Below are 14,046 nucleotides of genomic sequence, written 5' to 3'. Positions count from 1 at the left end.
GCTCTTTTGCAAACTCCCAATGTGCTGCAATTTTTTCTTTGACAGCAGAGGTTTCCTCTGTAGTGTCCCTCCAAGAACTCCATTCGTGTTTCATGTTTGTTTTGTTGTTGACTGGTCAACAAAAATGTTAGCATGTGCCAGAAGTCTTCAGCACTCTACGATTATTTGTCTGTGCTCTTGCGGCCATCTTTACAGGATGACCATGCCTAGGGAGAGTCGCAACAGTGCTGAACTTTCTCCATTTGTCGACAATCTGTTTTACCGTAGACACATGAACATCCAAGCATACTTTTGTGACCCTTTCCATCTTCATGTAAGTCAACAATTCGTGATCATAGGCTTTCAGAAAGCGCTTTTGAGCGACGCAGCTGTTAATGTAAGGCAATACTTCTTGAGAACAGCAAACTCAAAATTGGTTTGTTTTTATTTGGCAGGGTAGCTCTAACCAACCTCTGCAATCTCATCACACTGGTTAGATTCCAGGTTAACTGACTCCTGGCTCCAATTGACTCTTAGAGAAGTCATTAGCTTAGGGGTTCACATACGTTTTTCTATACCTGCACTATCTGTTTACATGTTGTGTACAATACAAAGTGAAACAATATTGCACTTTTGTGCAGTATTAGTTTAAGCAGACTGTTTGTCTAATGTTGTGACTTAGATGAAGATCAGAACACATTTTGTGCCCTATTTCTGCTAAGGTCCGCGTAATCCCAAAAAGTTCACATACTTTTTCTTGTTACTGTTTATCGCAAATTTAGGCCATACCGCCCATCCATCATTCCTCATAAACAATATATTAGAAAAACCTATCGGTATTGTTTAATGTGGCGCTATTGACGAGCAATATCCTCAATTATAAACCTCTCTGAAACAAACTAATATTGTATATTGGCAAAGACAAACTTATTGACACAGCCCACTGTACATACTGTTGCGGTTTTCAATTGTATTCCTTCATTAACCACCTTGTTTTTGGACCCAAGGTAAGATTTCAGCATGAGGTGTACCCACAAGATCAGGTGACCTCAAGCTCACCGGCGGACCAGCCAGTGTCACGACAGGTGTTTGTTGTTCAGGACTTGGAGATCAGAGACAGACTGGCAAGCTCCCAGATGAACAAGTTCCTCTACCTGTATTCTAGCAAGGAAATGCCCCGCAAGGCTCATTCTAACATGGTAAAGGAAGCAACACTTGCATATTCATTTTTTCAATTCTCAGTAGGATCAACTTTAATGTTCCTGTTTGTTGTTGCTTAGTTAACAGTAAAAGCGCTGCATATGTGCCCGGAGTCTGGCCAGGCTCCACAGGAGTGTTGCTTGCGTGTTTCCCTGATGCCTCTCCGCCTCAATATTGATCAGGTAAAATGTTTTGACTTTGTACGATTGACCAATAAAACAAAGTCAACAACATTTCCAACATGCTTTTGTTTCTTTGAAGGATGCACTCTTCTTCCTGAAAGACTTCTTCACAAGTCTTTCTACAGAAGTTGAGTTTTTCTCTCCCCCTACTCAAGATGGTAATTTATTCAACTGGCTTAAATATCATTAAGGTCTAAGCTTGCTTGAAGTATAGCCTGATTTGAGTATTCCATTCTGCTGTAGTAACAGTGTCCATGAAGAAAGCGTCCGCTCCAGAGATCTCATGCAGCTTCTCCAAGCATGCTAGCACCAGCCAGGACCCAGCACCCATCATCTGTGTGCCCGCTCAGAGACGCATGAGCCACAATGGTTTTCCCACGGGTGTACAGGAGGAGGCCAGTGACAGTGATGCACCAACTTCTTTCTCAGAACAGCCCATCTTTTTTAGGTTGCTGTCAGAAAACCAAAAAAATGTCAAACGCTATAGATTCTAGTTACCTTCCAATTGACTTCTCTTTTTTCCACAGGGAGTTCAGATTTACTTCTGAGGTTCCAATTCGCTTGGATTATCATGGAAAACATGTTTCACTGGAGCAGGTGCTTACTCCAACTTGGTTTTGACAAAAAGAGATTTCCCTGCTAATTTACGTAACAAATTACTTTATCATTGTTTTATCTCCCAAGGGAACATTTTCAGGGATCATTATTGGGTTGACGCAGTTGAATTGTTCAGAGCTCAAGCTGAGACAGTTGTGCTACAGACAAGGGTAAGTTAACAAGATTTTTTTAAGAAGTACATATTTTTGTTGGACCATAATTTCCCCGTCCCTGAGGTGCGCTATCTGAGGTGGCGGAATAAATGGTCAGCACATCGACCTCTCTGCCAAGTGATGCAGTGGTCAGCTGTTGACTTGGATGTCGCTTTGTGGAGTTTACATGTTTTCCTCATACTTGCCACATATCAATCTTCCCGTTTTTGCCAGGAAATCCATTTTCTTGTCATTCTTTCCCGGCGTCTTCCCGGTCCTGTTTTTACCCAAATGTGGCTTTCCATTAAAAAAAAAATCTCTACCAGTACTCCCGCTACTATAGCAATTTGGGTCCGTTTGACTAAAGCCTTGAAACACTTGGTGGTGGCAAGTTGCATTTGGCATGATGGATACACTTGAATATGAACACATTTCTGTCAAAAAGCCTATCTTTTTGTAAATATATATCTAGGAGATGTATTATCTTTACCAAAAGAAGAGGATGCAACTTGTCACACTTCCTCATGCTTTGTGTTACATCGAGAAAGAAATGTGCGCCATCTTGAAAAATGTCTCCGCCATAATACCCGTGAAAGAGCCAATAATTTTGTATTTTCATTTACACAATTTAACAGGTTTTTTCTCAATTGGTGTCTGAGTAGTTTCACTTGATCAAACCTTTTCTGACATTCCACATTACAAAATAATGAGAGTATACTATGATTTGTGCTGATATCGTATCGTAATAATATTGGTGTCAGGCAATGTTCCAATATTGATATCGTATTGCAAGTAGAAAAACTAAACATGCAATAGAACGATTTAAAAATGGTTTACAAAGTTTCCTTGGTTAGCTGCTGACAATAGATGGTAGCACATTGCTTAATTTCCTGTTGTATTTATCAAAATGTATCCTTAATCTACTTGTTAATAGCTGGTTACTTTCTGTTGTAACGTCTTAGACTTCCTTTTTATTGTCATTCAAATTTGAACTTTACAGTACAAAAAGGAACGAAATTGTGTTGCATTAGCTCTTGGTAGTGCAGGATAAAAAAAAAAAGCAATTAGGTGCAGATATAAATAAATAGATTACTGTACAGATAAATACATTGCACTTTTTCACATGCGTCCATGTAACGTCACTGACTAATCCAAATTTTAACACTATTATTGAAACAAAACACTATGGTGGGCTAGCAATATATATTCAATATTTTGCTTATTTTCTTATTTATTTTTATTACATACAATACTTTGAGGAAAATAAATGCATAAAGGCAAAATAGCTAAACACAATCAATAACTCCTATTGGCTCTATTTTAACATCCTTCTGTGTCCAGATACTTATTTCCTGAGTTTTTAAACAAATTAAAGAAAATGTCTGATGCGTTGCTACAGTCAGCTCTAATGCATTGTTGCAGCTCGATGATTTTTGAGCACATCTTGAAACGCGCGTTTGCAAGACGAGCGAGGGAAGTGTGCGGCAATGCTCGAAGTGTGTGGCCGCGGTGTCGAGAGCAGTGCGATATGAGGCTGAAGAGAGAAAGGCGAGGCATGTTCAGGGGCGAAAATGTGTGTCTGTTGGCCAATCTGCGGGTGGGGATGTCACTGATGTCATATTACTGTATTTTCCGCACTATAAGGCGCACCTAAAAACCTCCAATTTTCACAAAAGCTGACAGTGCGCTTTATAATCCGGTGCGCCTTATATATGAACCAATATTAAGCCACAACAGGTCTCGCAACTACGGAATGCATAACGTAATGCCAGCCTCTACTGTAGCGTCTATTCTATGCGCTTTATAATGCGGTGCGCCTTATAATGCAGTGCGCCTTATATATATGAACAAAGTTTTAAAATAAGCCATTCATTGAAGGTGCGCCTTATAATCCAGTGCGCCTTATAGTACGGAAAATACGATACTTTTTTTTTTTAATATTTTCGCAATTGACCAGTAGGGTCCCAAAGATTGTATGGTCGATCGTTAGTGACCTCTGTCCCATGGTGTGTATAATGTAGCATACTTTGATAATTCTGGTCATCTAATCCGCTAGTGATAACAATATTTTGCCTTTTTTTGCCGTCATGGAGGCCAGGATTAGTTAGCCGCTGTCTCACTAGCAAAGACGCTACATACCTCTTGAGGACGCGGTTGTTTTCTTGTCACTGTCTAATTGGCAGGAAACAGATAAAACGTGTCATCAACATTCATTATTAGGTTATGACGATGGTATTAAAAGCTCCATCGTCAGTCAAATTGATATTGTATGTATCAAACATTGTCTGTATTGTTCAACCCCAATTTCATTCCTATGGTTCTCTTTTTTTAGTTTTAAACATCTTTTTTCTTTGCAGTTTATTGGGCGTGGATAGGCTTGTTTCTTATGCAATTAATGAGTGGCTAGCCGACATAAAGAAAAACCAGCTTCCAGGCCTGCTGGGTGGTGTGGGGCCCATTCACTCGCTGGTCCAGCTGGGTAACTATACAGCTGTCCATTTATTTAGATACATGCACATTATATTTGATTGTTATAAGGAATTATAGCTGTTTTCTCTAATGTCTAAGATCAACTCTTTATTTATACATTGTAAATTCAGTATATTTCTCATCATCTGTCAGCTTCTATCAGAAGTTCATGATATGCCATAAAGGACAAGATCAGTCTGATTGTGTATCTTCCATTAACGTTTTTTTCAGTTCAGGGATTCCGAGACTTGGTGTGGCTCCCGATTGAGCAGTACAGAAAGGATGGCCGCATCGTGCGTGGATTTCAGCGCGGCACTGCCTCTTTCGGAACTTCCACAGCGATGGCTGCCCTGGAACTTACCAACAGGATGGTGCGGACCATTCAGGTAAACCGGCAACTCTACTGCTACTGGGAAACAAACATTGAAATGGCGATAATTTGCTTTTACCAAGGTGCTTTGTGCCGTTTATTTTAGGCGGCAGCTGAGACCGCCTATGACATGGTGTCCCCGGTGGCAAATGAGAGAAACAACAAAAGGATAAAACGGTTTTCCCACTATGGACTGGCTCATCAGCCTGTTGACCTGAGAGAAGGCGTAGCCAAAGCCTATACAGTTGTGAAAGAGGTACAAAACTGATGGAGCAACAGTAAAGGTCACCTATTATACTACAGGGAAACCTAGATTTATAAACATATTTGTTTCTTGAATAGGGTTCATGAATAGAAAGGTTTGTAAATTGAAGCGAATTTCGCCTTCAGAAACAATGTAAACTGGGAATGTACCGATTAGTGGTATTAATGACAAACAGTGGGAAAGACACCCTATGGTTAGTATTACAGTTTTAAATAGAAATTATTTAAAATCTGTGATTAATAACTGCAATTTGATAAACTCACAAGCCTAAATGCTAATATAAAAAAATAAGAGACATTAACATCTTTACCCATTAACAAACAACATACCCAATATAAACTTATATATACTGTACACATTGCTGTCTGAGCAACTCACTATTTAACTGTGCACATTGAACCTACAAACTGTGTTCCCTTAACACAGAGTGATCGTTCTACGGTATACTCATGGAGGAATACGGGACAGACAATAGTGTACTCAAAGTGTATTCCTCAAAATGTAGCCTAGATCCAGGAATTTTGACAGTTCAAAAATGCTGTAAACACTATACCGCTATGTTCATCCAAGACTGTCCGACCAGTTTATTTGGCACCAAAAAACACAATAGTGAACTCTATCCATTTTTTACATCTACACAGCAACTCTGCACTTGTCCAATGTTATAATAGATGCCAAATATCACATCCAACCATGTAACATGTAAAGAGTGGGACAGGAAGACACAAACGTTAGTAACACTACAGTAGGAAGGAGATTCATACGGTCTCATTTGTCGCGGTTTACTGCACACATGAAACGTGACGAATTTGGGGTTGCACTGTCCACTTTAGCCGCCAGATGGCAGTAGAGTGTTGACTATTTCAGAGTTGTGTATAGAGAGAGTATGGCCAACTCAATTCAAAAGTTGGTTACAAACATGGCGCCCTGTAGTCATGAAACAGGCTTTTGACCAATCAGAAAAAGTATGGCAAGAGGATCTCTTAAATGATTGGTCAAAAGGCCCACACGTGGCTACAGGGCGCCATGTTTTCTACCAACTTTGAAACTGAGTTGGCCATAAACGCTCTACACGGCTCTGGAATATCCTAAAATGTGTTTTGTGGCAAATCCAATGTTGACCACAGTGCCAGTTGCTATGTACAGTGGTGCTTTCCATAGTTTTCAACAGACTGCATTGAAAACTGGTTAACTTATTCTCTTCCTCTCACGAGAGATCCACCCTGGAATGGGGCCATATGAATTCCATCCTTACTGTAGCATAGCTTTGTGAGCTAGTGTTAGAATACAGTTGCTTTTAACAGCACGACGGATCACTTTGCAGAGCTCCAGCTTTATTTTGAGATGTGTGGCAAAGCCTCCTTTTTTCCCTCTGCAAAAGCTGTCCTCCATGAAGTAATGGGCACATCTTCTTTTAAAAGTGGAGCAAACGAGGTGAATGATCGATTTTACTGACGCCCGGTGGTCATATACAGGCTCTATGGACAGATGGCTGTTATAAAATCATTTAAGAGTCAATTTCACATAATAGGAGACCTATCATAGTTAAGATTCCCTTTCTTCATGCTGAATGTTTGTTTTCTCTAGGGGATCACAGACACAGCACTGACCATCTACGACACGGCCACTCGGGAACATGAACAACGCGGCATGACCGGGGCAGTGGGTGGGGTACTTCGTCAGCTACCGCCGGCTGTGGTCAAGCCTCTCATTATGGCCACGGAAGCCACCTCCAATGTCTTGGGTGGTATGAGGAACCAGATTCACCCTGATGCTCGCCAGGAGGAGTCTCAAAAGTGGAGGCAAGGAGAGGAGTAGCAAAGAACTGTCCTGGTGTAAATAAGGATCATTTCATGGCAATTCAAGCTCACCTTCTGCCCTCACAGTGCCTTCATGGTTAATAACATTGTCCAACTCGTTTATTCAAAAAAGGGAATGAACTGCGAATGAAGGATTTTGTTGACTTCAACAAAAGATACAATATATCAACAATATATCAACATATAATCATTGAGATGATGTTTACGATGTGAAACTCTCTCATTCTAGTTGGTGTCAGTAAAAATACTACACTCGTCGTTCTGGATTAATAGTACTGTACATTGTACATAGCCTCATTTCTACCATTTCATGCACATATTGTAATGGTGGGTGTTGAATGTGGAGTTAAAGCACTTTTGAGGAACTTGAAGGGTTACCCAAAGAAATTACATTTGGGGCAAAGTTTTCATTAGGATTTTTCATGGTTAGATTTCCAACTGTCACAATTGTCAAGATTCCACACACAGCTGCTTTCATTTTTATCCTTTGTTTAAAAAGAAATTCAGATGTAGTGAAATATCTTAAAAGACTTCAGGTTTTGCTTGTTTATATTTGCAACATATGCTGCACTCATTTGCTTCCTGGTGTATTTGGAAATAATTATTGTACATACTTGTATAGGTTATTCTTGAATTTGTATTAAAAGCATGGATGGAAATTATTTGAATATTTCAATTTAACATACAATCATGTTTGCAGCTCTGACTCAAATATTTAACCTGCTGAAACTGAACTTAATGATGTCGTAGAAACAAGACATATAATTTGGGGTGGGCGAAACCGCAAATTCTGTAATAGATTTCTGATTTTGCAGATACTTAATATTTATTGCTCAGTTGTCAAGATAAGCCATTTGTGTATTACTATTACAATCAGAAGAAAATACAAACTTTTTTGTTAATTTTTTAATTTAAAAAATGTAATACAATGTAGAATATACCAACATGTTGTATTCCCCTTCAATACATACAATTGTTTGAGAAAAATAAAGTCAATAATGCAACATAACTCAACAAAAGCTAAAACTACTATTAGCTCTTATTTGAAAACTAACTGATAAGTGCCAACCAACAAGATAACACCGATCTGGAGAATATTAAATATGAATATAAAAGATATCATCATTGCAGGGCTGTGCATCACTCAGATCTTACACTCTACAATGTTAAAGGATCTACAAGACCATTTGACACAATCATAATATCTTAATGAACAAAAGTTAGAACAGTATGGTATCGGAGGGTTGATCTTGAACTGGGTAAGAAGCTAATTAAATAACAAATAGCAATATGTAATGCAACTTAGGTCTACAGGGCTAAATCTTGTGGCGTACCCCAGGGTTCAATACTGGGACTAAAATGGTTCAATCTCTATATGAAGAACGTTTGTAAAGTTACGAAAAACTTGGTATTTGCAGATGACACAATTGTGTTTTGATCAGGAAAGAACACACAAGCTAATACAAAAACAACAGAATAAATAAACAAATTAAAGAGATGGTTTGACAAAAACAGAATTATCATTGAATCTCAAAACTAAAATAATGTTATTCGGTAACAGTGGAAGAGAAAGTTTAACACATACAAATAGAGTAGACATCAAAAGGGTAAGATGAATTATATTTTTTGATGTAATAATTGACGATAAAATGAACTGGAAGTTTCATAAAAATATAAATTTAGAAAGAAGAAATAGAAACACAAAATATGTCTAATAAAGCTAAATACCCAAAAGGGGACATCCATCTATCCATCTTCTTCCGCTTATCCGAGGTCGGGTCGCGGGGGCAGCAGCCTAAGCAGGGATGCCCAAACTTCCTTCTCCCCAGCCACTTCGTCCAGCTCCTCCTGGGGGATCCCAAGGCGTTCCCAGGCCAGCCGGGAGAGATAGTCTTCCCAACATGTCCTGGGTCTTCCCTGTGGCCTCCTACCGGTCAGACGTGCCCGAAACACCTCCCTAGGGAGGCGTTCGGGTGGCATCCTGACCAGATGCCCGAACCGACTCATCTGGCTCCTCTCGATGTGGAGGAGCAGCGGCTTTACTTTGAGCTCCTCCCGGATGACAGACCTTCTCACTCTATCTCTAAGGGAGAGCCCCGCCACCCGGCAGAGGAAACTAATTTTGGCCACTTGTACCTGTGATCATATCCATTCGGTCATGACCCAAAGCTCATTACCATAGGTGAGGATGGGAACGTAGATCGACCGGTAAATTGAGAGCTTTGCCTTTCGGCTCAGCTCCTTCTTCGCCACAACGGATAGATACAACGTCCGCATTACTGCAGACGCCGCAGCAATCCTCCTGTCGGTCTCACGATCCACTCTTCCCTCACTTGTGAACAAGACTCTGAGGGATTTGAACTTCTCCACTTGGGGCAAGATCTCCTCCCCAACCCGGAGATGGCACTCCACCCTTTTCCGGGCGAGAACCATGGACTCTGACTTGGAGGTGCTGATTCTCATCTCTGTCGCTTCACACTCTGCTGCAAACCGATCCAGTGAGAGCTGAAGATCTTGGCCAGATGAAGCCATCAGGACCACATCATGTGCAAACAGCAGCGATCTAATCCTGCAGCCACCAAACCAGATACCCTCAACGCCTTGACTGCGCCTAGAAATTCTGTCCATAAAAGTTATGAACAGAATCGGTGACAAAGGGCAGCCTTGGCAGAGTCCAACCCTCACTGGAAACGAGTCTGACTTACTGCCGACAAAGCCAACCATAGCTCTGACACTGATTATACAGGGAGCGGACCGCCACAATAAGTCCATTACCCCATACTCTCTGAACACTCCCCACAAGACTTCCCGGGGTACACGGTCAAATGCCTTCTCCAAGTCCACAAAGCACATGTAGACTGGTTGGGTAAACTCCCATGCAGGGTGAAAGGACTCGGCCGAGAGTATAGAGCTGGCCCACAGTTCCACGACTAGGAAGAAAACCACACTATTCCTCCTGAATCTGAGGTTCGACTACCCGGCGTAGCCTCCTCTCCAGTACACCTGAATAGACCTCACCGGGAAGGCTGAGGAGTGTGATCCCACGATAGTTGGAACACACCCTCCGGTTCCCTTCTTAAAGAGAGGAACCACCAGCCCGGTCTGCCAATCCAGAAGTACCGCCCCCGATGTCCACGCGATGTTGCAGAGTCTTGTCAACCAAGACAGCCCCACAGCATCCAGAACCTAAAGGAACTCTTGGCAGATCTTATCCACCCCTGGGGCCTTGCCACTGTGGAGCTTTTTAACAACCTCTGCAACCTCAGCCCCAGAAATAGGAGAGCCCACCACAGATTCCCTAGGCACTGCTTCCTCATAGGAAGGCGTGCTGGTAGGATGGAGGAGGTATTCGAAGTATTCCCTCCACCGATCCACAACATCCGCAGTCGAGGTCAGCAGAACACCATCCGCACCATACACGGTGTTGACACTGCTCTGCTTCCCTTTCCTGAGTCAGCGGATGGTGGTCCAGAATCGCTTTGAAGCTGTCCGGAAGTCGTTTTCCATAGCTTCCCCAAACTCTTCCCATGTCCGAGTTTTTGCCTCTGCAACCGCTGAAGCCGCACACCGCTTGGCCTGTCGGTACCTGTCTGCTGCCTCCGGAGTCCTATGAGCCATAAGAGTCCAATAGGACTCTTTTTTTCAGCTTGACGGCATCCCTTACCGCTGGTGTCCATCAGCGGGTTCTAGGATTACCACCACGACAGGAACTAACCACCTTGCGGCCACAGCTCCAATCGGCTGCCTCGACAATAGAGGTACAGAACATCGTCCACTTGGACTCAATGTCCAGCGGGAGGAACTCAAGGTAAAGCCGCTGCTCCTCCACATCGAGAGGAGCCAGATGGGGTGGTTCGGCATCTGTTCAGGATGCCACCCGAACGCCTCCATAGGGAGGTGTTTAGAGCACGTCCAACCGGTAGGAGGCCACGGGGAAGACCCAGAACACGTTGGGAACACTATGTCTCCCGGCTGGCCTGGGAACGCCTCGGGATCCCCCAGGAAGAGCTGGACGAAGTGGCTGGGGAGAGGGAAGTCTGGGCTTCCCTGCTTAGGCTGCTGCCCCCGCGACCCGACCTCGGATAAGCAGAAGAAGATGGATGAATGGACTAATTTGTTTATTCATGTATTTACTTTCTCATTCGTTTAGTTATCCTATGTTATCTGACAGATTGAGTACAAACAAATATGATAATTTGCTATAAAACGAAAGGGGTATGCTTAATTAAATAAGCTGGTTGGTTCTTCCTACTTCTTTTTTAACTTGCTGTAATAAGAAACTGGACATATGTGATGTACCATTTTGTAATTGTATGCAATTAACGTATTGTGCGCATGTATGTTAGTAAACTAACCAAAATGCAAAACTGATTAATCTGATCTAAAATTGTAATCGTTTGACAGCACTAATAGAAGTAACTAACAACAATGTAACACGGCAAGAAAACCTAAATCGACCTCGTCACAGTAAAATTGATATATTAATGTCGATACCATATGCAACCACTTGCAAACCATATTAATGATTATGTTTTTGACGACATTTATGTTGAAAGCTGTTAACGTGTGCTTCGTCAAAAGTGCTAAAGACCATCAATACTGAGACCAACGCATATGACCGCTTGTTAACGGTATACCAAATCTCGCGAGAAGATCATTTTACTGCATACTCTGCTCCCTCGGCTCTTGTTGATCATTGGTGATACTTTGACGGAAACACGGAAGTCTCGAAATTCCCAGCACATCCGTCAGATGACTGCCGTGACATGGACGTCAGTTTAATCGTGGCCTGAGTGGACTTTAATCGTCCCAAGTCGTCCCACTTGTGGCATTCGTGGTAAGGTGCATTTTGTATACTAACACATCCTCTTGTTTTTTTTTCCAGTTATACGCTAGCTTGTGTGAGCTAACAAGCTGCCATGATGCTGAAATCGTGTCAGTTTAGGGCGACGGAGTGTGATAATAAAAAATCGAGTACATTTAACACGTTTAATACTTTTGATTCGCTTTTCTAATGTAAGATATAGATGTCGTAACGACTTGTTATTTTACAGTTTGTCGCTAGGCGTCTGTTGCATTTCTCCCTCCCAGTCTTCCGGAGGGGCGGGGCTTCATCTTTTCAGCCACGCACACTGATGTTTGTCTTGTCTTTATAGCCATGGAGAGGTTGGAAGCCACAGCAGAGCTGCAGTCGCGGCTGTCTTCGCTTTCCTTCTCGTCTTTTCCCGGAACAACATCCAAACATTGCGGGAGCAACCTTATGGACAGGTTTGGTGCTGCGTTGAGCTTCCTTTTGCTTTTGATCTTGTTGCTATTAATCGAATGTGTTATATTTGTTGATTTTAGCCTCCAAAACACAGACCTCTCCAAGAACTTAAGCCAGCCCCAAAAACAAGCCGATATGGATGCATATAAGCAGCATGAAGAGGTAGTTTGATGTGCAGTCATTGAAGTGTGTGTTAATGCAATATATTTGTGCTATAAATGGCTTGTTTATGTATTTGAGGCTAATGATGAGGCCCCTGCTGAGCCCGCCTTAGGGGACCAGGGTGAGAAGAACAGTGCAAGGAGCTTTCCCCCGTCCACTGAGATTAAAGGTGAGGATGTTCTCATATTTGATGCTTTTTTTTCTGCACGGCTCGGATTCAAAGAGTGATTTACGCTATGTATGATAGGTCTATTTTCTCATTACACTGTTATTATTCCCCGTAGCTGAGATGCCACCTTTGAAACCCCCGTCAACATGGACATCGGCTGCCCTCAAAGACCTTAAGGCCAAACTGCGAACGGAGAAGGACAGCATGGTGACTGTGTATCGAGGAGATATCATGACAGTGCACGTGCCCACTGTCCCTGAAGCCAAGAAGGTGTGCTGGGAGTTTGTCACGGACGGCTACGACATCGGCTTTGGCATCTATTTTGATTGGACTCCTGTCACGAGTCGTACTATAACCGTGCACATCAGTGAATCAAGCGATGATGAGGATGAAGAGGAGGAGCCCGAAGGTCAGCTGGTGGTTGCATGTTTAAAAAAAAAAAAAGAAATTGTGGCATTACACCTGTGTATAAAAAAAACAATGTGTTGACTTTGTGGTTTTTGTTATTTCAATCGTAGGCCCCGTCACCAATGGCGATGTGGAAAAAGGCTCCAAAGCACAAAGCAACTCAAACCTGGTGGAGATTGTACCCGTGTTCCGTCAGGATAGCCACTTGTCCGTCTACGGTGGCAGCCACGACTTTCCAGGCGAGGGCACTTACCTCTTCAAATTTGACAACTCCTACTCTTTATGGCGAAATAAAACACTTTACTACAGAGTTTATTACAGTGCCTAAAATGTCAAATCTTTATTATAAAAATGTATGATTTAGAGAATGACATCAATTACTGTTCAGAATGCTAAATTATTTTTCAGTTTTGATACACAGCTTACATATAGGCTTATCTATTTTTATCACTCAGCTTAGGTTGCCGCACGTTCAATTTGACAAAGGCTTTCATAAGCGTCTGTGCCATTCAAATAGAAAACTGTGACACATCGATATTGTAGCAGTGGTCAGGAAAGACCGACACAGCATTTATCTTACCTGCCAGCTGCTCTTCAAGTGCTCGAATCACATTATTTACTCTTCTTTTAATCACACCTCTATTGAAGATATGTTATAATGTGTTAGCAGGGGACAAATTAAGAATGTACTATACCAAGCGATGACAGATAGTCCAGTGTGTTGTTTATGGCACAACTAAAGCCACTCCTTATCATGAAAAGCTCTTATTATGTAATATTGATTCAATATTTACATATGCCTGGTAGCCCGCCTGTCTTCAATTTGCTGTTTCAGAGGTTGACTAAATGTAGTGATGAAGGTCCCTGTGCTTGTATGTTTTGTGTGTCAGTCGTGCTTTTGTTGAGTAGTTCAACATTTTATAAGATTCCTATTGTTTGCCGTACTGTATCTTAAATTATGCTGTTATATGGAATTTGTATTCTACAATAAATATATTGTCTATGTA

At 41.9% G+C, this 14,046-nt stretch overlaps 2 protein-coding genes across 4 annotated transcripts in view; both read left to right on the top strand.

Annotated features, from left to right (window-relative positions):
• LOC133549674 (autophagy-related protein 2 homolog B-like) overlaps positions 1-7,696 on the top strand; it is a 29,987-nt gene extending 22,291 nt beyond the window's left edge. For 2 of the 3 annotated variants that reach the window (XM_061895333.1, XM_061895332.1), the window contains exons 34-43: positions 987-1,178; positions 1,260-1,361; positions 1,441-1,519; positions 1,605-1,809; positions 1,889-1,958; positions 2,046-2,128; positions 4,468-4,589; positions 4,811-4,965; positions 5,056-5,205; positions 6,802-7,696. In XM_061895333.1, coding sequence (XP_061751317.1) covers positions 987-1,178; positions 1,260-1,361; positions 1,441-1,519; positions 1,605-1,809; positions 1,889-1,958; positions 2,046-2,128; positions 4,468-4,589; positions 4,811-4,965; positions 5,056-5,205; positions 6,802-7,032 — 1,389 coding nt within the window. In that variant the 3' untranslated portion in view covers positions 7,033-7,696. The remainder of the gene's footprint in view (positions 1-986; positions 1,179-1,259; positions 1,362-1,440; positions 1,520-1,604; positions 1,810-1,888; positions 1,959-2,045; positions 2,129-4,467; positions 4,590-4,810; positions 4,966-5,055; positions 5,206-6,801) is intronic. The other variant, XM_061895334.1, reaches the window with a different exon arrangement.
• Positions 7,697-11,712: 4,016 nt separating this feature from the next.
• Positions 11,713-14,046, top strand: tmed8 (transmembrane p24 trafficking protein 8). Its single transcript, XM_061895331.1, has 6 exons — positions 11,713-11,871; positions 12,191-12,302; positions 12,381-12,462; positions 12,541-12,631; positions 12,747-13,040; positions 13,150-14,046. The coding sequence occupies exons 2-6, from the start codon at positions 12,193-12,195 to the stop codon at positions 13,365-13,367; spliced, it is 795 nt and encodes a 264-aa protein (XP_061751315.1). The 5' UTR covers positions 11,713-11,871; positions 12,191-12,192; the 3' UTR covers positions 13,368-14,046.

This window comes from Nerophis ophidion, linkage group LG03 (genome assembly GCF_033978795.1).
Source record: "Nerophis ophidion isolate RoL-2023_Sa linkage group LG03, RoL_Noph_v1.0, whole genome shotgun sequence".
NCBI classification, from domain to species: Eukaryota; Metazoa; Chordata; class Actinopteri; order Syngnathiformes; family Syngnathidae; genus Nerophis; species Nerophis ophidion.
The sequence above is the reverse complement of the archived record's forward strand: the minus strand, read 5'-3'. Positions and strand labels throughout refer to the sequence as shown.

What these genes read in the sequence shown, in the direction of transcription:
- tmed8 (XM_061895331.1), top strand. Translation starts at nt 12,193, where the DNA reads ATGGAGAGGTTGGAAGCCACAGCAGAGCTGCAGTCGCGGCTGTCTTCG. An exon ending in CCCGTCCACTGAGATTAAAG is followed by an intron (nt 12,632 to 12,746) that starts GTGAGGATGTTC and finishes TATTCCCCGTAG; the next exon opens with CTGAGATGCCACCTTTGAAA. An exon ending in TGAAGAGGAGGAGCCCGAAG is followed by an intron (nt 13,041 to 13,149) that starts GTCAGCTGGTGG and finishes TTTCAATCGTAG; the next exon opens with GCCCCGTCACCAATGGCGAT.